The sequence below is a fragment of the Prinia subflava genome, chromosome 3, assembly GCF_021018805.1.
Source record: "Prinia subflava isolate CZ2003 ecotype Zambia chromosome 3, Cam_Psub_1.2, whole genome shotgun sequence".
Taxonomy (NCBI): domain Eukaryota; kingdom Metazoa; phylum Chordata; class Aves; order Passeriformes; family Cisticolidae; genus Prinia; species Prinia subflava.
In genome coordinates, this window is record NC_086249.1 from 1,180,895 (window position 1) to 1,204,643 (window position 23,749).

Genomic DNA, 23,749 nt, shown 5'->3' on the forward strand with positions numbered 1-23,749 from the left:
AAATAAATCAGTTTACAGCCAGCTTACTGCAAATTTTCACACCAAATGAGCACAAATTGCTCCAGGAGTCTAAAGCAGGTTTTCGTCACCTGTAATTCTAGAAGTACATAAAACCTCACAGAAAACTGAATTTAATCATGGAAAACCTGTTTGCTTCACAGCTTTAGCAACAGTCACTATGTTCAGCTATTCTAATTTGAAATCAGGAATACTAGATAGAGCATCTTTCCTATTATTGCATTTCCAGTTGACAAGAACAAATAAGATACCATGGTAGGAGGATGGAACTGGATGACATTTAAGGTCTCTTCCAACCCCAACCACTATACGATTTTATGATTTAAAGCTCTGATGTAAACTAACACGAATATCTGTAATCAAACTTTAAAATGCAATCCTCAAACACACTCATTTCCTTTCTCAGCATTCTACATATGAATTCATCCAGACATTTTGTTTCTTGAAGAAAAAAGTTGAGAAAAAATGTTTTCATATTACCTGCTGGCCCAAGTACTTTAACCCATCTAGATTGACCTTCCATTCAATCAAAAGCTGAAAGTGCTCCTTCTTGCCACCCCAGATTCTCACAACAAAACAAGAGACAGAGGTATCAAGATGATCAGGCATTATTCCAAAGTCAAGACTCCTCCAAGTTGGATTCTAAGTATTCAAAGAAGAAAAAATACAGTTTAAACAAGCTGAAACTAGTCCATAAACTGACAATTCAGAAAGTAGCAAAGCCCACCTCAAAGATTTTTAAAAATTTTAAGAATGAGGAACAGCCATTTCAAGCTCTGCTGCTTCCTTACCCTGTTTGCTAGAGAGAATTCCTGAGTTAAAAGGTACATGCTGTAAAGTACTTCAGAAATTGTGCTTCCCTCCATTACAAGACATCAAAGAATTTACTTCAGAAATTACTAATTCAGTTTAACTAAATCAGGAACTTTCAAAATGGAAGTAACATTTCTTTCACAGTTATAGTTCAGCTTCTGAAAACCAGAGTATAGCTTGTATTCCCGAAGTTAAATGGTGAAATATTCCCCAGTAATTAAATTTGCAGAACTTGCTGACATATTTGCTCACATTCGTCTCCTCCCTGATTGATGCTCAGTCCTCAAATGCTGTCACTAAAAGCTTATCTTTGCTCCACAAGATCACACACCTGGAGCTTTTCAGAAGCAGCAGACATTAAGCTAAACTGCAAATTCCATCAGAACTCAGATTTGCAAAGACGACATGCTCCAAGAATTTCCATTCATCTCTAACAACATTTAAAGAACTGACCCAAGCTCTAACTTTCAATCCAGCATTACTAGTGCCAAGAGAAAACAGGGTGTCCAAAGGCAGAAATGGGAAAGTGCTTTTATTTATATTTACTTCTCTCCCTCCTCTGCTCTGCTCTCCCTCCTCTGAATACAGAAACAGTAGCTCCTCCAAAACAAAATGTAGGAACCCACCATCCCATGAAAGAACTCGCCTTCTAGTGCTTAAGCAGCTTGGAAAAGGCCTAGGATCCCTGAACTGGGATGAGTCAATTTGAAATAGAATGCCTCTGAAAAGATGGGAGAGGCAAAGTTACCTGCTAAGTATTACAGAAGAAATGCATGAATCAAGTCCTCCTAACAAGAAGGAATATTACATAGCTTTTCAGGCATAAGAATACCAGGTCATTAAAATTCCCATAGGTTATATATAGGATGTCCTCAAAAAATCTTTTATTTAGATTTTTGTCATTCCATCTCTTATATCCTGCGGTTAGTTTCCCTTTTTGTTTTAACTTTTCCTGACTTAGAATAAACAGAACTAAAAATCCTAACAATTTAAGAGAAAAACTGGAGAAGTTAGCAGCCTTGAGTAAACAGACAGCTTTTCCTTCATTCAAGAGGGTTTCAAAGCATTTACCCAGGGTCCTATAAATGGAGCAGTTCTACCCTGTTAATGCAGGCATTAGAAAGTCTTCAGCAGGTCTTCAAACTCCCTTAGCCAACAATTGCAACATCCTACTCCTATCCTCCTATAACCCTTCCTCATTTGTAATAAACTGTTCGGTTTTGGCCCCTTCATTCATCTAAACTGAAAAATTTAGAAAATCTATCACATTTTCAAACTTCAGTTTCTTAGAGCTATTAGCTCTTCAAAGAATGTACATATATACCTGGCAGGTACACATTCCTTGCTGTTTTCCTACCCAACACAAAGATGTTAATAGAAATCAGCATTTCTACTGCTCACTAGCTCCCTATTATAACCCTCATGAAAAGAATCTGAAAAGAAGGAGGAGAACACCATGCTCCTAACAGAACTGAACAGTGGAAAGACACATTAAACAATTACGGTATTCAGCAGAAAAATCAATATAACGCATTAAAGACACAATTTTGAAAATAAAGTTTTTCCACATGAAAGTAACTTACCAGAGAATTCTTGATCACTTCACTCTTATAAAATTCTAAAGAAAAATAAGTAAAAAAGCACCTTTAGATTCGCTTAAACACTGATACAAGTCTTAGTATTTGAAACACAAAAAACTAAAATAAGTAACAATCAAGAAAGACAAATATTAGTGGGTCCAGTTTATTAATAACCCATTCATGAGATAGATTTTGAAAAGCAGTCATGCTTTTGACTAAAATTACTCCTTCACATTTACCTATTACAAGTCAGTATTTAAATTTAGTATTTCATCTTTATACGCATGATAATTCTCAAGGTTTACGAGGCTTCGATTTCTGAGGAAAGAACACGGCATGGTACTTAACAGTATTTGGATGACATTTGCAAAAATGACTGGTTTGCCACACACCACCTCTTCCTGGAACACAGCAGATTGGATAAATTAATTACAGCACCCTCCTGAGGAGCGATGGTGACCTGTTCCAGGTGCTCGGAGAGGGAACAGCTAAGTTACCCGGCAGAGGTGCCAACAACCCTGTATTTAAATGGGAATAAGCAACTGCTGGGTGCATGAACCCTGGCTTTCCCAGTCAAAGCAAGAGCTTAAAAGACTTTAGACAGACAGCCCTAGAGGCAGGAATACAGATTTTTTACAATAACCCAGCCCACTGGAGACCTTATCAAAGGATAAAGCTTTGATGAAGTGCAAAACAGTCCCTAACACCAAACAATGCAGAAACAGTCATCAGTGACAGGTTTAACCAACCACCACAACGAAGTCCAGGCAGCAAGCTCAAGTTTTGTATTCTTATCCTTCTAAAACACCAACCTTGGCAAAAAAAAAAAGCAAGGCAAGATGCCAGATCTGTCACTGTGCCAGATGAAAATAAATTTAAGAGAAAATCAAAATTCATCTCCAGTCACACCAAAAGGAGCATGATAACATCTCTCCATAATGAAGAACAATACACCGTAGTGGGAAAGAAAAGCAAGAAAGAGAGGCGATCTAATGCTCAAACACAGTTCTCTAAACTAGAAGAGATGCCTGGATGCTTCACGTCATTGGGTGACAATTATATTGTTTCAAAACCTTGATAATAGTATGCTCTGTGAAACAACTGGTATGCACAGAGTGGGACACTCTTCTCCACAAAGGAAAACTAAAGCTCCAAAAGCTTTAACTTTTATGTGCCCTTGAAAGTTCCAAATTTCTTACATCATCACCCAGGGAAGAGCAATGACAAAAATAGGCTGATTTAAGAGACTACAAAACCTGTCATCTGTTTTGCCTTCTGGGCTGCTAACACTGAAAGCTTCCATTGAGGAAACTGAGGAAACTAAAGAGCTCTTTTCCAGTGTTAGCAAAGGTGATATAACTAACGCCAGCAAGTTGTCAAGACAAAAGAAAAAGAAAGAGAATTCATATAAGAATTCAAAGATTAGCTAGCAAAAAGGTTGATAGCAAGCCTGGTTTACCTTTGTAGATCTTGGCGTTATCACACAAGTGAAGAGTGAAGTACGTATCCAAGAGGCGATAACCATTCTTATTAATAATGTTACGTGCAGCAATATTCCGAAGATGACGAAGCCGGCGCTAAAAATAAGAAAAAAAGAATTCAAAGAACTTTCTTAGATTGAAAATTAATTTTTCAAAGCATTTTAATGATTCCCAAAGCACTGTTGTGAAAAAGAATCCCACCAAACGCTCAATTTTCTCTGTCAGACAGCACATGTAAACAGCCAGGATTCAGCAAAGCCAGAGGACAAGCAACACCTACAAGCTTGGATTAAGCAACACTGATATTCAAGAGAAGCTATTCTTATTCATGTCCTGTATGTAATTTTTATCCCACATGACTAAATCACCCCAACTGTTTGAGCAGTTTCAAGCCAGTATATGACACTATCAGCTTCAAACATAGGAGCAGCATCACCCAGATGTTTTGCACCATCACGCTGGAAACACCTCCCAGCCAAAGCTATTTTCAACAAGCATTAATGGACAAAGAGCTCAAACAAACCACCACCTAACCCAGAGCCATAAGGAACTGACTGAACAAAGCTCCTGATTTCACAGCAATCCTGAAAACTGCTCTAACAACCTTAAATAAAAGTAAAATACATCGGGAAGAGATACCAAGATTTTCAGGGAATATTAAGGGCACAGCAAAATTTGAGATTTTCACCATCAGACACCATCTGCTGTGATGAGACAATCTCTGAATAGAGTAGGATAAGTCACTAAAACATTTAGTTTAAGGGATTTAATTGAACTCTAACATCTTGGTTTACTACAATACTGCACCTTGAATGAAAATCATCAGATCAAATCAATCTCTCTCTCCCACCTGTCTGTGCCCAACAGCTTTAATACCTGTGGCTAAGGTCTTAGCTTCAAGGCACACCACACCCTTAATCTCTGACAAATATTTTACATTATTAACTTCTTAGAAAATTTAACTAGTTAACAAAGCAATTTTGCAGGACTGTCACACTTAAAACATTGCTTAGCTGTTTCTATTGTAATTTCAAAGACTCATGCTTCAAACAGCCGTCCACGAATGCAGTGCTTGGCAAACTGCCACTTCAAATACATAAAGTTCTCACCAAATCCTTCAGTGTCACATTATCGCAATCTCTCTCTCAACTCACCAGTGTCTCACCCACTACCATGGGGATGTTGACAAATGGCTCCACATACTTTGTGGATCACCACAATCCACCAACAAGCCTCAAACAACTGGTTTAGTGCATACTATTACCTCAGAGTTCATCTTACACCATTTTTTCCCAAAAGCATCCTGATTTGTAGGGCTGAATCCACCTTAAAAACTGATTGACCAAAAGCATATTTTAAAAGCTCTTGAAACTTTTCAAAAGACAATTTTCCTGATTGTAGCTTGTCTTAAAATGTTTTTAACAAGAGTTGAAAGGCCATATTCTGTTTTAGAATCATAGTATGACACTTTATATCATTTAACACCACTCCAGTGATATATTAGTTTTCCTTCATGGAAAGGTATGAGGAATATTAAATTTCTGTTCATGTGACAACCTAAAAATCGCTGATGGATTCATTCCATTCAAAGTCTGTTTATGACTTAGAGGAAAAACAGAGCTTGAGCTGGGATGCCCAGGCACCTTTAGTACATACATGATCTACAAAGTTAAAAACAAAAAATTCCAACTAACAAAAAACATTCGGTGAGACTACATGGCCTTATTTTCTTAGAAACTGGTATCAAAAATGTCAACAGAAATATTAAGCCTCACTTCAAAGAAGCCACATGGACCTTTAACATTTTTTCACATCTAACCTCAAAGCTGAGTAGCTTCGCTGGCCGTTTTTATGTGCAGCTGAAACACTCCTTAAGAAACTGCTTTGAACTTGCATTTTGCTACCTATAAAAATGATTCAAGAATTTGATGTGCCATCTCTCTTTTAATTAACATCAGTAGCACAGAAATCAATCAAATACCATGCTCATTCCATTCATCTTTCGTATCTTTTTTTTTCCTTTCATCCCTTATAAAGAACAGCCCATACTGCACCCTAACAAAAAGGGCAACTTTCTCCAGGTCTCTTTAGGATTGCAAACTAATTTGTGTGCCTGCTTTACACAGTATGTTTCATTGACAAAGTCAAACAAGTTTCTTACCATTTACAGTACACAATGAGGTCAACAAAGTTTTTTAAAAAAAAAAAGTTGCCCAATGTCCTAATCTACACCTGCACCTCTGAGGAAGATGTGAGTCCTTATCTCCACGGTCTGTGACTTCCTTGCACCCTTCAGGATCTGGGGTTAAAATCTCACTTCTTCCAAACCAGCTGCAAGAGGATCGTTAAATTTGGAGCTATGAGACCACAACACAGTTCAGAACTCAATGTGCAACAGGTAATAAATAAATGCCTATTTGAATCTCCAGTTCAACCAGCACTCTCCTCCTATCCACTTAGCCTGGCTGATAGGGAACAAATTTCCAAATACACAGCCAATTTTATCATTCTTATATCACACATTCTTTAGTGTGGGGTCATGATGACAGAGACTTGAATCCTGATAATAAATCTTCCCATTTGCTCACTATGTTCACTGATATTATACTGAATTATTCAAATTTCCTCAGAACTCTACAGAGGCAACACTTAGAGTTAATTAACCTCTCCTGATGAAAGATAATTAGCTTCAACCAGGAGACTGTCAGCTACAAAGATATACCCAAAGACAACTGAAATAGGCTCTAGAATTCTCATCAAGTACTTTGTTTTGTAACAAAGTAAATATTATTCTGAGGGAAGTTTTAAATCTCTAGTGTTACCTCCTATGGATTCCATATCATTTTGTGCTGGAGACACTGGAATACACAAAACAAAAACCCCACTGTGTTGCAGCTCAGCTAGCACTGGCATGAGCCAAACACTGCTGGCCCCCAGCACTGCATCACCCTTTCTCATTCCTTCCACCATAAATAAGCACTTGTGCAGCTGCTCACAGAATCGTATCTGGGAACCAATCTGGATGGAAACTAACCTCCTCTCCCTTTTCCTGGGTTAGTTCCTCAATATGGTTCACCACCTGGCTGGACAAGCAGCTGAGCACACCAAGGAGGGGCCTGCACAGCAGCAGGAGGCCGAAGGCAGAGAACTGCTGGAATGAAACCAGCAGCTACAAGTGTACGTGGAGCAACAGAGCCTGGCACTGCCGTGAGCCAAAGGGAAAGAAGCTCACAATGAGGTGCATTTCAAACTGCAAATGCAATTCTTTTTAGAGAATAAATCAGTACACTCTATGTTGAATACAGTAGCTGCAACTAATACACAATTCTTTCATTTCCTCCTCCTCCTTCTAGGTGAAGTGATGAAAAGGATCCCTTTTCTTTAGTGACAAGTTTCAGCTATTTTGCTCTTTCAATGAAAAGAAATCTTGATCATGAGGGTGGATTCCCCCAGGATAAGATGCTCTGCAGCCAGAACAGTCATTCCAAAATGCCCACCTTAAAAATCAAAATACGAGGGCTAAAAAACAATCCAAGTGCCTTGGCAGCTTCATGAGTCACTTAAACTTCAAAAAGGCCAGCGTGAGTGCAAGATGATAGTGGAGGACCTGCTTTCATAAAAAAAAGAGCAAAATACACAATGGGTATAGCTGATTTTCATCGCTGTCTCCTCAAAGAGTTACAGGTTACCAGCAATACAGGACTGAAGACCAGCAAGTATCTTAACGAGATATCCTACAGCAAAAAGAGTTATTTTTGTAGAACTAATACCATGGAAAAGGTTATTTACCTTCCCAAAAGCTCTCAATTCAGCACAGGGAGCCTTTAAAGTGGCATATGTGGATCAGTGCTTAGCACCGTAGTACAGCAGGTCTAACAGCTCATTCTGAGGGGTTTGTGACACAAGTTACTTTGCCTGCAATTGTCCTAGACCTTGGCAATTCCCAAGAAAGCCAGTGGAGCAGTGAAATTACATTGCAGGCCTGGTTATCTTTTGCTTTAATTGCCATTCTAAGTTGCATTTGATTAAAAGCAACTGCTGTATAGCAACTATATGTTGACTCATGAAAGAAATTGATGCTTCCTTCTATGTTGAAGATGAATGACTACAAACCAGTAGACGAGATCCACTAATTTTCCATTAGGAGAAATCCTGAGTAGCTTGTATTTTAAAAACACTGCTGGCATGTAAAGATAGCACAGGTTATAAGCAGACAGTTATCCCAAAGAAAGTCTGATCAAGAAAGCTGTAGGAGAGATCTGAAGAGCAGAACCTACCGTCAGGTTTCATCCCTCATGCCTGCAGAGGCAGAAAAGCAGCTTCCCAGAGCTCTACAACAGCATCTTAACAGAGCTGCTGCGGAGTGCAGCACGACCATCCCTGCTAAGCGACTACCAGCTTCACTCAAAACTCAGAGAAAGAGAGGCACTCCGTTTTCATCATTCTGAGGAACCATTTGCATATGGTGTGTTCCCATTTAAATATCAAATAACAAATATCTAGTGTTCCCATTTAATGACTTTCTGGGAACCCCCTTCAAATTTACCACAGGCCATAAGCAAATCATACTGCTCCAGAATCAAGTATTTTCATCATCAACCTTATTAAGATGGTTTTTTTGTCAGATGATTCCAGACAGTCTACAAAGTCATCTGAGGTCTAAGGACTGAATCTGTCTGGTCCCTTTGTGCTTTAGCTCCCTCAACACTAACATACCATAATTTTTCACTACCTCTCCCTAGAATGCCACCTTCAGCATCCTGATGCATGTTCCCATCCTGCACAATGTGTTTTATGCAGTCTTATGGTGAGGGTCAGAAAATTGAACCAAGGTAAAGCTGCCAAAACCACAAGTTAGTAAGGGTAACTAACTGAGTAAAGTCTGGATAAGTTCCTCCAGCTCAGCTCCCTACAGCTACACAGATGTGTCCACCACAAAAGAGGACAGGGCAGGCAGACTTCAACACTTAAGTTTCTTTATGGCTTAAGCTGATCCAGATGCCACTCTTGGCTTTCCTCCAGGCCTGAGAAACAGAAGTGATACAGCTATTCACTTTTTTTTTTTTGTCTAATAAGCTAATGTAATTAATAAAAATCACTGCAGAGATGATGCAGCAGGGAGGTAAGAAAAGGGAGTAAGTCAAATGAGAGAGAAGTGCACTGTGGTTAACACAAGGTCTGGACTGTTCACGGCAGAAGAACAGGACTACCTACACCAACCTCAAGTATTCATGGAATTTCATAATGATTTGTTCAAGGTCATATAACGGGTAGCAAAAGCAAGCATGGAGAGTTCTGATTCCTCTTCCATCTTAACCACTTCATTATTTCCTTACAAGGATCTGATGATCCCAGAAAAAAAACAAATAATGTCAGTATATCCAAGCTGGATGAGAACACAGCCAAACTCCATTTTCTATTTCTGGTACTCAGCCATCCCAGTGACTCTAGCTCTGGCTCCGAGTATCAATTGTGAAGCTCAGGTCACTAACACGGGCAGCAGCAAAGCCGCCTAATCACGTGGAGCCTATCATGCTACTGGCAGCTGAGATGATCTAATGGCTCACAGCTGGGAAAAGGGGGAGCTCTGTCTTCTCTTTGTCCCATATCTGCCTTCTCCCAGTACCATGGTCTTCACTCCTTAGCACTGGCTCTTTTAGCAAAGCTGTTCATGAATTCTACTCTCAGCAGGCCCTTTGTCATGTTAAATAAATTTGCAAAGCTGTCAAGGGAGTATCTGAACTTTAGGAAGGCAAGCAGTTTGGTTTCCTCCAGCAAGAACCATCCAAGATGCCATCAAACAGCCCAGCTGTGAATGGAGGGTTTGGCTGAAAACTTCCAGATGTTACTAACTGACAGTGGGCCCACTGCACCCATGGCCATAAGCAAGTTTCAGAAATTCTATCAGGCAGATTTTTTAAGAATTTTATAAATAGGATACATTTTCCAGAATTAAGCTTAAATTCAATTGCCCAGGAAGGAAGTTTTATACATCTGTGACTGAATTTGGAAAAGGCTGCCACACCCACCCATTCCTGGTAACTTTCCATACAACTCATGTAACCAGAAACTTTTGCCTGAAATATAAACACAATGGTAAAACCAGCATTAAGGAAGCTGTAAAATCATCTTGCACAAGCAAAGTAGAAGTTTACATAAATTACTTAGCCCAAATTCACCAAAATTATATCATCACTTAGGGTTCTCTCAGAGGCCTGATGAGCTGAAAAGCAATTATTGTATTTCCAGAACAAAGAACTTTCAACACTGGCTAAAATTTCAGCACCAGATCTCCTTCCTTAGCTCCTAATGGAGTGCCCTTCTTATCAAACAGTTTTTAATCAAGACACACCAAGAGTCTTAATTTCTGGGCACCATCTCCATTTTCATCTCCATTTGTGGTGCCCTCCTCACAATTCTGTCAAGTAAATTCTCTGAATTCTTTTCAGAGCAGGATCAGCTCTGACCTCTGTATAAGATGGTACACACTCTTTTTACCTGGCTTTCACATGAATGCTGTAGCTTGGTTCCTTGCTTTATGACCGACAGAAGCTCGGGAAGAATTTAAGCAAAATCCTTCCAACTATTTTAGCATTAAGGCAGGAGGCAAAGATTAGTTAACAACACAAATGTTACTACAGCAAATCCAATGTTTTTGAACTGAACAGACCTGAGCTTGCAATGTCAGCTATTTAGATGCCTGGATATTTGTCAGAATTAAGTCACATTAAAACAGAGGGCTCTGTGTGCTTTGTAGCTCATAGCAGACAGGTTGAGGTCTTTTTCTTAAAAAGCATAAAACCCCCAGCCCTGAAGCAAAAACAAAAGTTACCAAAATGTGATCTACATTTAGCCAACATGAGCATTATTTATTATCACAGCACTGCTCTACACCTCCATATTATACCTTCCAACTTCCTCAGATTTTCACTAGTTGCTTTCACCTCTCTGTGCCAGTTTGAATATTAAGAAGCAATCACATGATCCAATCTTGGAAGTCAAATGACAGACAAGAATTCATACTTAATGTTATGTAAGTTTTCAAGCTGCCTCATTTTCCAATTTAATTTTTTTTTTTTTAAGTGGAGCAAACCTCACAGAAGGTCTGGGTCAACTCTGCTGCAAAAACAAAGCTTTTAATATCCAAGAAATGTACATAGGAAGTTTAGGCTCTACTCAGATGTATAAAACCACAGGAAGGGTAAAAAATTGCTTGTACTCCAATTTGCACACTTGCTAGGAAGATTTATGAGGTTTGCAATTTAACCAATTTCCACAGTTCGGAATCAAGAGAATCAAATGGGCTTTCAGATCTACTTCTGATGCAACGCAGAGGCATTTAATATGCAATTTTGTGGGACACACCATAAGGAATTTTTATTAATTCTATTTTAATGTCTTCTAGCACACACTTGAAGACAGCAAGGCCCTCAAAGCAACACAGCCATAATTAGTTCATATACAGCCACAATGAGTTCAATGAATAACTTGTGGTTCTTCTTAAAACTGCCCCTCCCTCATATCTCCATTTCCTCATGTCAAGTGATCAACCCCCATCCAGGAACTCCTTTCCCTTTTTAAGATTTAGCTACTTTCTTGCAAGTGCCTTCAAAAAACTATTTCTACTAGGAATCAGAACCGAGGACAACACTAATTCAAAGATGCACTGCAGGAACACAACTGCACTTTCCTCTGAAGGTACAACATGCTCACACACATCACATACCTCACATTCCCAAAGGTCTTACTCAAGGAAGCAGATCCATTGAACCTGTGCAGAGTGATTTACCCAGACTAAATGACCACAAGAAAATTCAAAGCCTAAATGGCCACAAGAAAAATCAAAGCTATTTCATCAACATGGCTCAAAGTTTTTCAAGATGCACAGTTGTGAACTTTAGTTTACAGTTCCTTAAATCAAAATGCCTTCTTTTCTTTACATTTCTGGGCAGCTGAAAGGCTTTTCAAAGTTTCCCTTAAGAAGGAAAACATCTATAAAGTTTTCACGTGAACACATCAAGGGTCAATACAAGTTTCTAATCATCCATACCCCATGCCATGGCTACTCCTGCTTCTGTACTGCACTGAGAGCTTCACCAGGAACAGTCAGGAAATGGAAGATGTTCAAAAGACATCAAGTCTGCCCTAATTCACACAAGGAGAAAGTGAAACAGGAAGAACAAGGAATATCTCAATAGTTAACATGGCCCATGCAGAAGTAGAATTATTTTCCAGCTATCTGAACACAAAACAGCCCTTTGCAAGATCAGTATGGAGTTAAAGAATGCAACGTCCAAAGTCAATGTCAGATCTAACAAAATGTGTTAGTCTATGGCATGGTCTGCTTCTTTAATACTAATTAAAGCAACAATAGCATCAGAAAATAATTTAAACAGATAACTATACCATAACTGAAAAAAGCATAAGACTATGTATTCCTCTTGAAAGGCAGCTGTGTTCTCTGACCTACCCTCCCCTGTACCCTCTCCTACTAGCTAACCCTCTAAACTCCTTCCTCACTAAGTAATTGCATTTACGCTGAAGAGCAACTCAGACCTCAACTTCTATCCCCATGAAATGATGTAAACAGCTGGTACCTGTTCAGCTGGCACAAAAAAATCTTCTCTTTGTACCCTATAATCACATGTCAAAAATCTACACCACTTACTTTAGAGTCCAAAATGAATGAAAGAACTACGACTAAAACTGATGTAAGTTCATGATGTTCACACAACTCACTAATATTCTGCACCTTTATCCTTTTTTTACACATCCAGAATTTGTGGTAATTTCTGCATAAAGTTTGTAAAAGCCTGTTATTTAAAGCATACTGTAGGGCCAGGTACAGACGACAAATTCAGTCTTGGGACACAAACAGGATAGCTGGTTAGGTATGGCAAAACAAGACTCAATACACAGAATTAACTTAAACATAATGTTAGCAGGAACAGTTCAAAAGCCCAATCATGAGCCTATGCAGGATCTTGGGCAAATGAAGCTCTTTCTGTGTATTGTTTCAACAGCTGTGTTTGGTTATGGTCACTATAACATCAAGAGCGACAGATGCAGCAAGCTGGCAAACACCACAGCTCCAAAGAGTAACAACTGTCAGCACACCCTTAAAAATTGCACTAAACTATGGTTAAGAAATCTTGGAAATATTGCTGACTGGCCAGGCAAAGCTCTTCTTGCTAGGTGTTTACATAAGATGCAAATAATAGGAAACTAGACTTTCCACCTATTTAACCAAAACCTTTCAGAACAGCTAGCTAGAAATAACACCTTTCCTTATTGATGTTTTTCTCTGAGTTAGTCTAAGTATTTAGTCTCACGGAGCAAGACTGAAACTGTAGCTGCTTCTTTGACACAGCATAGGAACTAAACTCACCAGACAGAAAAGAGAACATCAGGGTGCAAGTCCCGCTGCATTAATAAAACACTGCAGCAGTTGAGAGAAGTCCCTTAAACCTCTTAACATGACCTTGGGGAAGGGAGCATTAGTCTACATTAGCTGTGGGAATAACCTGGGAATATGAAGGTGATACTCAGACAGAAGCACCCAAAAAGTAAACAGGGCCTTAGAGAACCAAGGGCATCAACAAAATCAAAGCAATGACAATTTTGACCTTAAAGAAGCACTTAAGGATGCTCTAGGTCGCACAAGCAAACACCATATGATGATTAATAACCTGAAGCATATTAATGCTTATCTTGTTGCTGGATGATAAACCAAGGGCAAATAAGTCAGTTTCCCTTCATAAATGAGACTTTGGTCTTTAGCTAGAAAGTTGCTCAATTAAGAGCATTGCATAACACACCACAAACATACCAAATAAAGCAGGAAAACAAATTTAGTATGGTTTCTGGACATAAGAGTCTCTCTCTAACTTATCAACAGATCATTTGGTCTGCAAAACACACCTGCATCCCTTATGGAATACAGGTAGTACACTGCAGATAACCACATTTCAGCCCCAGGTTACCAGCCAGCCTTTTGGGCTAAAATTACAATTTTCCAGTAACTGTAACAACTGCTCCTCCTGCTTTGTCTCTAACAAACACTAAACACTGATACAGTTGCATATGGATACAACTGAGTAAGCTCAGCAGGCCACAACTCACACTGTGGTTGGTGTTTCATTGGAGAAGCAGTTCCCTCCCACTCAGCATTTAAAGATAGTGTGTGTCAGAGAAGTGAAAGCAATATTCCAATACAACACTTTCCATCCACTATTCTGATTCCCCCCTCCCCTCATATTTTATAGGAAAGAGGAAGTAAAATATTTAAGAATCAGTCTTTTTTTTTTTCATATAACTCAGGAGAATATGTAACAAGAGTAATATAAAACTACTGTTTAAAAATACACCAGTTTCTCACTGTTTAGTTGAAAGTCTCATTCATGTGCAGCCCTGGGCCCATACAGTAATTTTTTTCACTTCTCCTACACAAGACCCTTCAAACACTTTTGCCAGCACACTTTGAATCACCCCTTTCTGCCATGTTGCCCAAAATGCTGTGTAGGAGTGATACACATTTTTAAAGAAAGAAACCAAGTCAAATCTGGAACTGAACCTGGCAGGGGACACAAAATAAGGGCTTCTTCACATATGCCACCCAGAAAAAGAAAGTCAAAGAAGGTGTTACCCCCGATAAACAATCTTGGAAAACTGGTAACAACTGATGAGAAGGCTGATTTACTCAACAACTGTTTTGCCTCAGTCTTCAGTGACAACCTCTCTTCCTGCACCTCTTGAATGGATGGACAGCAAGATGGGGACTTGGGGAACAAAGCCCCTCACACTGTAAGACCGGGTTCATGACCACCTGAGGAATTTAAATGTGTACATATCAACGAGATGCATCACAGAGTCTTGAGGGAACTGGCTGATTTAGTTGCCAAGCCACTCTCCATGACATTGGAAAAATCATGGCAGTCAGGTGAAGTCCCAGGTGATTGGAAAAGGGGAAGCATAGAACCCATCTTTAACAAGGCCAGAAAGGAGGACCCTAGGAGCTACCACCCTGTCAGTGTCACCTCTGTGCCTGGCAAGATCACAGAATACATCCTCTGAGAAGCTGTGCTAAGGCACGTGGAAGACAGGGAGGTGATTCAACAGCCATCACAGTTTCACCAAAGCAAAGTCCTGCCTGACCAACCACTGGCCTTCTATGATGGGGTGACTACATCAGTGGACAAGGGAAGAGTTACAGATGCCATTTATCTGGACTTCTGTAAAGCCTTTGACACGGTCCCCCACAACATCCTTCTCTCCAAATTGGAGAGATGGATTTGATGAGTGGACTGTTAGATGGATAAGGAATTGGTTGGACAGTCACATCTTGAGCATAGAGATGCTCCCAGAGTTAAGCTAGTATGGAAGCCACAGGAGCCATGTATGCTGAGCACTGCTCTTGGACTTGTAAAAGTGCATAAAACTCCAGCTGGACTTTTAGGAATCCCATCCTTAATTTTAACGGAGGCTACGGATTGTTCTTGAGAAGTTCCACTAACTGGTTGCTCTGTTTTGCTCTACCTTAAACATACACTTCTGACAGCTGTACCTGAAACCTCAGTGCTGCTCCTCTCCACAGAAACTTCCATTATCTGTCAAGAGATATTTCTGAACTGAAAGATACAGAAAATATTGGGTCATCTGGTCTGACACTATCCGTGGCTGTGCACAATGGCACAATTTACCCCTTCCCTCTTTACCACCACATCCACACTCAGCAGATACATCTCCCTCCCTCACTCTCCCAGGCACTGGTTCTGGAATCCGTGACTATGTGCTTTCTTGTCATTAGACAACCACACGTGAAATCTCTTTTGGCCAGCAATTAGCACAGTAGCACTCAACAGATCATTTGACTGTGGCATGACTGCCTCTCTACATTCAGGCTGCATTTTTCTGTCCAATCCTTTCCACTGAAGACATGTAAGAGTCTGAAAGGTTTGGATCCTCCAACCCTGCATTGCTTTGAATGAATCCTTTTGACAGGATTGAACAGTTTGTTTTGAGCATTCAGAAATCCTTAAGTTATCACGACACTCCCAGTTTTCTTGCATCAAGGAACTGGGAATAGATATTACTGGAGAATCTCTGTTCCTGAAGTACAATTATTTCACATTTTCAGCTCTGTTGTGCTCACTCTTACAGCAAGAGAACAACATCCTGACACAATTACTAAGGGATTCAAATGGGAATTTTATGCTTAATCACATGCATTTCTTTATAGCCATATCCTCTATTTCTCTCTCTTAAATAGAGAATACAACAGCAAAAGGCATTCTCTGCCCCAGTCATCCTGCCATGCAAACAAGTTAAGGAAGAGGTCAGTCAGTTTTGACATAAGTGTGATCATGGTAGCAAAAGGTTTTAGACTTAACTTTTCACTCCTGCAAAAGTGTCAGAAGCAAGAATATTGTTTTCTTATCAATGTGAATGTTACTGGAACAATTAAAGCTAGATTAAACCCAAATTACACTATCAGTACTTCTGCCCCTAAAAAGTCACTTCAGTCATTAAAAGCACTCATCTCGAATTCACAGTTGAGAATTTGTCTTTAGAGAGGTTTATAGCCATTACTCAGACCATCCTGCTCTCAATCCTTATAGTCAAAAAAATGTAGCACTGGGTGTTTTAGAGAAAGCTGCCTACTGAAACAAATCACCAACTGGTTTCTGTGCTGGCACACAGCAAACAACTACCTTGCCTAACATAGCACCACATAGCTTGGATCAGCCAGACTGTGGCATTACAGAGGTGGTAATATAGACAAGGAATGACTTTTCTTTTTCATAGTTCTGCAGTAAAATAGCTCCAGTGTGCTGAGCCCCTTCAAGGCATCTCGCAGTTCAGTAACAGACTTTAGAGCTCAGATAATACAGAGAAAGAGAGGGACTTGCTATCAGTGCATTCAGTTGAGCCTCTCAATTTGATTCCAAGTACAGACACAGTACACAGATCCCTCAGCACATGGTCCCTGTGTTAGTGGAGCACACACCAGAACAATATCTCCGTCTCTGTCACAGCCTTACACTTGCTACAATTAACATATAAGCATCCTCAATAAATATTTACTCAACTGGAACATCCTATAATTGATGACTCAATTTCTGTTCCTAGGAACTCCTCTAAAAGTTTCTGCTCCTAGGAGAAAAAGCCTGTGTTTTGGTCTCACTTTCACAAACGAAGTCCAGTGACTAATACCTCAGGCTTCTCCCTGCAGCATTCACTTGGTCCTTGCGCAAGCCTGAGAAAGAATAAAACCAAAAATTCAGCAAGGAGAAGGCTATATTTGATCTCGTGGACAATCCACTGTTTCCTGTTCATACAGAGCAGCATTCATGTTTATGTTTGTTAAGCGAGCAGACCCACATTTCAGAATAAGTACTTGCTTGCAAATTAGGGTCGGGTGGCCAACAGCCACCTCCATCCCCTGCCTTTGCCCCTAAGTGGATGTCTCCTAGAACATGTTTAACAAAACAGCAGTTATAGATCCACTTCAAGTTAACATCTGTTGATTCTTTTCTCTAGGTACTCTTTATAGTCCCGCCTGGTAACATGTAGCTCAAGTAATACAGATTGCTTGTCTACCTCGTAACAACATCAGCTGCACTGAGTCAATGAGCTAAAACAACACTCACATCTTACAGTATTTCTAAAGAAAAGCAAAATTTTGCTAGTTACTTCCACCTTCACCACTACTGCTCCAGCTCCTGTACAATCAAAATCATCACTTGCAAGAGGGAAAAGGGGCACAGAGCTGGTTTATAGAGATTGCTAAATGCTTAGGCAGAACCTAGTGTTCCTCATTTAAAATTCATGCTCTCCAAAATTAAAACGTGTGACAAATGCACAGTAAACCAAAAGCCAGCTATCAGCAAACAGGAAAAAGAGAGTTAGCTGAAGGAAGGATGCAATGGGGAAGAGAACATTTCACCACTTTTCAGAATACACCTCATATTACATCCACACTTGCTCCCCACTTTGCCAAGAGAAGGTAAACACCCCAGCTGCTCCAGCCTCACGAGGTGCCCAAGTTTAATACCGATTGTCAGGGTGTTATTCCTGCTGTAACTCCTACCTTTGGTCTGTTCCAGATCCTTTGCAGGCACAGAAGTAGTTTCCTAGGAGGGGAAACACCACCTGACTGCCCCGGGAGAGACGCACAGACCCCTAGGCCCATGCTTCCTCTTGCCTTCCTCCCAGCCTAAGACAAGCTCCCCCTTGCCTCAGGGACAGCCCTTCTACCAGCCTGGGGACTACCTCAGCTACCCTCGGGGAAGCCCCACTGACCCTCACGCAGTACCTGTCCACAGGGCACCCCACGCCTCAGGGAGCAGCGCCATTCACCCGAGGGAGGAACCCCTGTACACCCCAGTTTAGGAAACATCTCTCTTCACCCCAGAACAACCCATACCTCAGTGAGCACGCCCCTGTACACCTCAGGGCATCCCACACCCAAAAAGGCAGCCCCCCTTCATCTCAGAACACCCTATACGTCAGGGGACACCTCCGATTCACCACAGGACACCGTCCTCCGCCTCAGCTCCCTCCGAGACCCGCCCCGAGGCCGCGCAGTACCTGCTGCGAAGGCAGCTCCACATGTAGGGCGCGGGCGGCGGAGCCGGGCGGTAATGCGGCGGGGCCGGCAGCCGAAGTCATTCTCAAGTAGGGTCCCCGCTCCACTCCCCCAAGGCCGCCGGGCGCGCAGGGGTTAATGGCGGCAGCAACGCCGAGCCAGCCGCCCGCTACGGAGCCATATTACCGCAGTGCCGGGGGGTGGGCGAAGCCCCGCCTCCCGCACGCCCATTGGTCCTCGCGCCTCAGGGGCGGGAGCCCACCCGCCTTCTCGAGTTACGACTGGCTTGATCTGACGCCAATCAACGCCCCTCTTCGCTGGCCCTGTCAAACCGCTGGAACGCGCGCCGGCGTCGATTAGAGGGCCCGCTTCCGGAAGGCGGGACGGCGCCCAGCCGCGGGCGGTGATTGGAGGAGATCGAGTTTGATTGACGGCACGGCTCCCGTCACGTGTGCGGGAGCTGTTGTCATCACGTGGTGGGACGGAAAATAGTTCAGCGGAGGGGACGGGGAGGAGCGGGGGGCGGGGCGGGGCCGGGCCGTCGCCATGGCACCCGGAGGGGCGGGGCGGGGCCGTCGCCATGGCACCCGGAGGGGCCGGGCGGGGCCGTCGCCATGGCACCCGGAGGGGCGGGGCCGGGCCGTCGCCATGGCACCCGGAGGGGCCGGGCGGGGCCGTCGCCATGGCACCCGGAGGGGCGGGGCCGGGCCGTCGCCATGGCACCCGGGGGGCGGGGCCAGGCCGTCGCCATGGCACCCGGAGGGGCGGGGCCGGGCCGTCGCCATGGCACCCGGAGGGGCCGGGCCGGGCCGTCGCCATGGCACCCGGAGGGGCGGGGCCGGGCCGTCGCCATGGCACCCGGAGGGGCGGGGCCGGGGCCGGGCCGTCGCCATGGCACCCGGAGGGGCGGGGCCGGGCCGTCGCCATGGCACCCGGAGGGGCGGTGGGCCTGGGCCCGAATCTGGGGATCGGCAGTGTCGTCATCGTCACCACCCCCTTTACATCACTCCGACCTGCCCACATCATATCCACCTGCCCCATGTGACACCTGCCCCACAACAGGCTAGCCTGTCCCGTGTCACGTCCATCTATGTCATGTCAATATAAAAAAGACCTTAGGCTATTGCAGAAGGTCTAAAGGAGGACCATGAGGGTGGCGAAGGGTCTGGAGAGCCTTATAAGGAGAAACTGAGGCCACTTCTTTTGTTCAGCCTGAAGAAGAGACTGAACAATGAGAGTAGACATCATTGAGGTCTTCAGTATCCTCAGGAAGAGAAGCAGAGGGGCACGTACGAATCTCTTAACTCTCCTGACCAGTGACAGGACCTGAAGGAATGGCCTGAAGCTGAGTTGGGGAAGATTTAAGTTGGATATTAGAAAAAGGTTCTTCATCCAGAGGGTGGTTGAGCACTGGAACAGGCTCTCCAGGAAAGTGGTCAGAGCACCAAGTATGACAGAGCTCAAGAAGCATTTGGACAATGCTCTCAGGCACCTGGTGGAGAAGTTGTGCATGTCCTGCACATGGCCAGGAATTAGACTTGATCATCCTGATGAGTCTCTTCCAGCTCAGCGTATTCCATGATTCTATCATTTCTATTCTTCCCCACATCACATCCAGTTGCCTCACATCACACCAACCTTCTCCACAACACATCCACCTGCCCCATGTCACCCCAACCTGCCTCATATCACCTCAACCTGCCCAACAACAGACCAACCTGCCCCACATTGTGCCAACCAACCCGATATCAGACGAACCCGTCCCACATCACATGGACCCATCCCATTCCATGCCAAGTCGTCCCACATCCATGCCAGCTCATCTCACATCATACCAACCGTGATGCCCACACACACCAAAGCCCAATGCAACCATCCCCTCAGCACCTACCTCCATCCCATCCCACCCAGACAACATCCATCCTGAGCAGAGCGGGGGCCATGCCCACCTGGAACAGCACCATCCCCATGTACTGTGCAGCTCTCTGAGCATCAGTCCTCTGCCTGTGTCCCACCAGGGCCATCCATCCCAACAGCACTCTGCAGCACCTGCCTGGAGCAGATGGTCATACTTGAGACACTCATCCCCATGGCACTGCCAGGGACCATCAGGGACTGAGCCAAAACACCTGTCCCCACACTGCTGGGAATACCAGTCCTGCCCTCCCTGCAGTAGCAGTGGGAATGCCTGTTCCCACTGGGCCGGGCAGCTCTGAAAGGGTTGAGTGTGCTGTGCAGTGTTGGAAAACGCCATCCTCTTCTCTTCCTCTCCTCCAGTCCTCCTGCCCTCAGCACCATACATCTCCCACACCATGGAGACCGTCCTGCTGGATGCCCAGTAGGCCTTCAGTCACCTGCAGTACTCCTGGGTTTGTAATATCCATGCTGTGGTGAGGTGCTGTAACAGCGATGTCTTCAGCACTTATTTTGGTCTAGGGTATTCAAAAGTGAACCTCTTAAAAAGAGGAAGTAAAATGAAAACTGGAATGGAAAGTCAAGTTCTCTGGGGTTTGATGGCCATCCTTGTGGCATGAAGTTATCCTCTTCCATCCTGCTCCTTCCTTTGCAGCTGCTTACCATGGTCTGCTTTTCTCCAAAATGTTTCCTAGTTGAAATGGAGATGCTAAACTTTTCTCCTGGGTGATTCCCTGCTTTGTCTCATAGTAACACATCTATGTGGACTTTTTTTCTCAAATTGTTTGATTCTACATGAAGGCATCAAATAAATTCAATACCTCAAGTTTAAGTCTTGGACATTGTTGAGCCTGGCTTTGTGTGTGAGTTCTGGATGATTCTGTCTCTGATCAGGAAAATTAATTAAAAACCGGCCTTTTTTGGAAGATTTTCTGGAAACAAGTGCATCTCCATTTTTTCCTTCTGACAAAAAACCAAAACAAAACCCTTCTATTTCAGTATTTTCTATAGCCAGTGTTCTATTTTCATGCACCCAGACTCCTTAGATCAGGAAGTTAAAACATAGTAATTTTGGACCTGTTGTATCAGTTTGATTCACCTCCTGGTTTCTGGTTCATTACAAGACACATTCTCCTTCCTTTTGAGCATTCCATCTTCACCTTGGATGATTGAAACTTGATTTTTAGGATGAAATCTGAGAGGGGTCTCTTTGCTCAAGGTGTGAAAAAGGCATTCAGAATGACAAATTTATCTAAACATAAAGATACTTTGAGAACGCTTTCTGCCTTTGAGAGTCTGGATATGTTTCCTCCAGAGAGCAAAACTAGTTCTAGCTTAGACTTGGAAAATCAGAGAAGATCACAGCTGCAAGAACAGGTTTTCCTGAGATAAATCACTAAACACAATTTACGGAAACAATGTGAAGATGCCACTGCTTGTTTTCCCAAAATATTAAAAAAAACCCAAAACATCCTTTAAAAAACAAGTAAGTCCATCCTCAGATGAAATGTGATGTTTCTGTGACTGATTTTCCCCCACTTCATCACATTCTCCTTCTATAAAAAGAATGCTATCGACATTATTCTTATTCTAAATCCAAAACAGAACCACATACCAGCTACTATGGAGAAAATTAACTCTATCCCAGAGAACACCAGGACACTAATTTACACAGATTTGCTGAATTTAAAGTCCATCTGTCATTACCCAAGCAGGATTTTCCTACTTTTCTTCATTTCCACAGGAACAGAATGTGATGATTAAATAGTTATGTTTAGAAAAGTCAAATGATTTACTTACCATAGCAGTTCATTTGCCATGTATATGGAGATTGCATTTGCTGCCTGATGAAGACTGAGAGCTCTAACCCACAATTCAGGGACTAAAAAGTAAAATATTGCCCAGAAAAAAAATCAGATATGACCCCAAAACCCATGTGGATTTATTACTGATTTTGTAGCAATGCAACTTGTACAGCTGCAAAGAAGTCCTGGCAGATTTCCAGCTCACACTAGCTCAAGTTTTGGCCTCATTCTAAATTTCAGATTTATTGCTGGGTTTTTTTATGTCAGCATTTCCAAGGGCATTATAAAATGAGACGTTTGTAGGGATAAGGTTTCAGATTTACCTCTGCTTTTCATGAGTTTTGAGAGGTTTAGTACCTGCCTTGTATAGTTCACCACAATGACCATTCAACATGATGACAGCCATTGATTAACCCAAATCGTTCCTGAATTGTAGGGTTTACAATAATTAGTTCCTTAATTAGCATTGTTGGATTATTTTAAGCAGAGTATTTACAAGCTTCAGCTGGAGAGTGGCTTCTTTTGTCCCTAATTATGAACAGTCACTGGAGGCAGTAATGCTGGAGCAGTACTGCCCAACTCACCCATGTATATGGCATTACATAGGACCCTGAGTAATTTACTGATGCCCTAGGAAACTGTCATATGAATTTTTTAACCAAATCAAAAGGCTGTCATTATCTGTCTGTATCATTTTGATATCTCACAGAATAACCTTTATTATGTTGCCACGGGTGTTCCTCAGTGTGTTATCATAAAAGATGAAGTTCCCACGACTGCAGCGAGTACACTAGATTCATCGCTCAGCTTGGGCAGATGGGGAGGTTATGGATGTGGGAGCATTGTGTGCATCCCACATCCATAACCTCCCCATCTACCCAGCCTGAGTGGTGTGTCTACTGTAGAGGGAAAGGGATGGCGCCAAGAGGGATCTGGACAGGCTGGAGAAGTGGGTCTGTGTGAACCTTGTGAACTTCAACCAGACCAAGTCCAAGGTCCTGCACATGGCTCAGGGCAATCCCAAGCATAAACACAAGCTGGAAAAAGAATGAACAGATAGCAGCCCTGGGGAGAGGAATTTGATGGATGAGAAGCTCAACAGGATTGATCATGGGCCCAGAAGCCTCCATATGCTGGACCAATCCCACAGCAAGGGCATTAGGGGAGGGAGGATTCTGCTCCTCTGTCCTGCTTAGGTGAGACCCCACCTGCAGTCCTGCCTCCAGCTCTGGGGTCCATCATCAGAAGGACATGGAGCTACTGGAGCAAGTTCAGAAGAGGACATGGAGATGCTCTGAGGGCTGGAGCACCTCTGCTCTGGAGACAGGCTGGAAGAGCTCAGGATGTTCAGCCTGGAGAAGAGAAGGCTCCAAGGAGACCTCAGAGCCCCTGCCAGTGCCTAAAGGAGCTGCAAGAGAGCTGAAGAGGGACTTTGGACAAGGGCCTGGAATGACAGAATGATCCTAGTGGGTCCTTTCCAACTCAGAATATTCTGTGACTCTGTGAGTCTGTGACAAGAGGGAATGACCTCACACTGACAGAAAGCAGGGT

The 23,749-nt window shown here is 42.8% G+C and overlaps 1 protein-coding gene across 1 annotated transcript in view; it reads right to left on the reverse strand.

Annotated features, from left to right (window-relative positions):
- Positions 1 to 18,799, reverse strand: part of UVRAG (UV radiation resistance associated) — a 101,139-nt gene extending 82,340 nt beyond the window's left edge. Inside the window, exons 1-4 of the mRNA XM_063393720.1 lie at positions 18,482 to 18,799; positions 3,871 to 3,988; positions 2,415 to 2,449; positions 499 to 660 (exon numbers count right to left, since the gene is read on the reverse strand). Of these exons, the coding sequence (XP_063249790.1) occupies positions 499 to 660; positions 2,415 to 2,449; positions 3,871 to 3,988; positions 18,482 to 18,562 (396 nt within the window). The 5' untranslated portion in view covers positions 18,563 to 18,799. The remainder of the gene's footprint in view (positions 1 to 498; positions 661 to 2,414; positions 2,450 to 3,870; positions 3,989 to 18,481) is intronic.
- Positions 18,800 to 23,749: the final 4,950 nt, after the last annotated feature.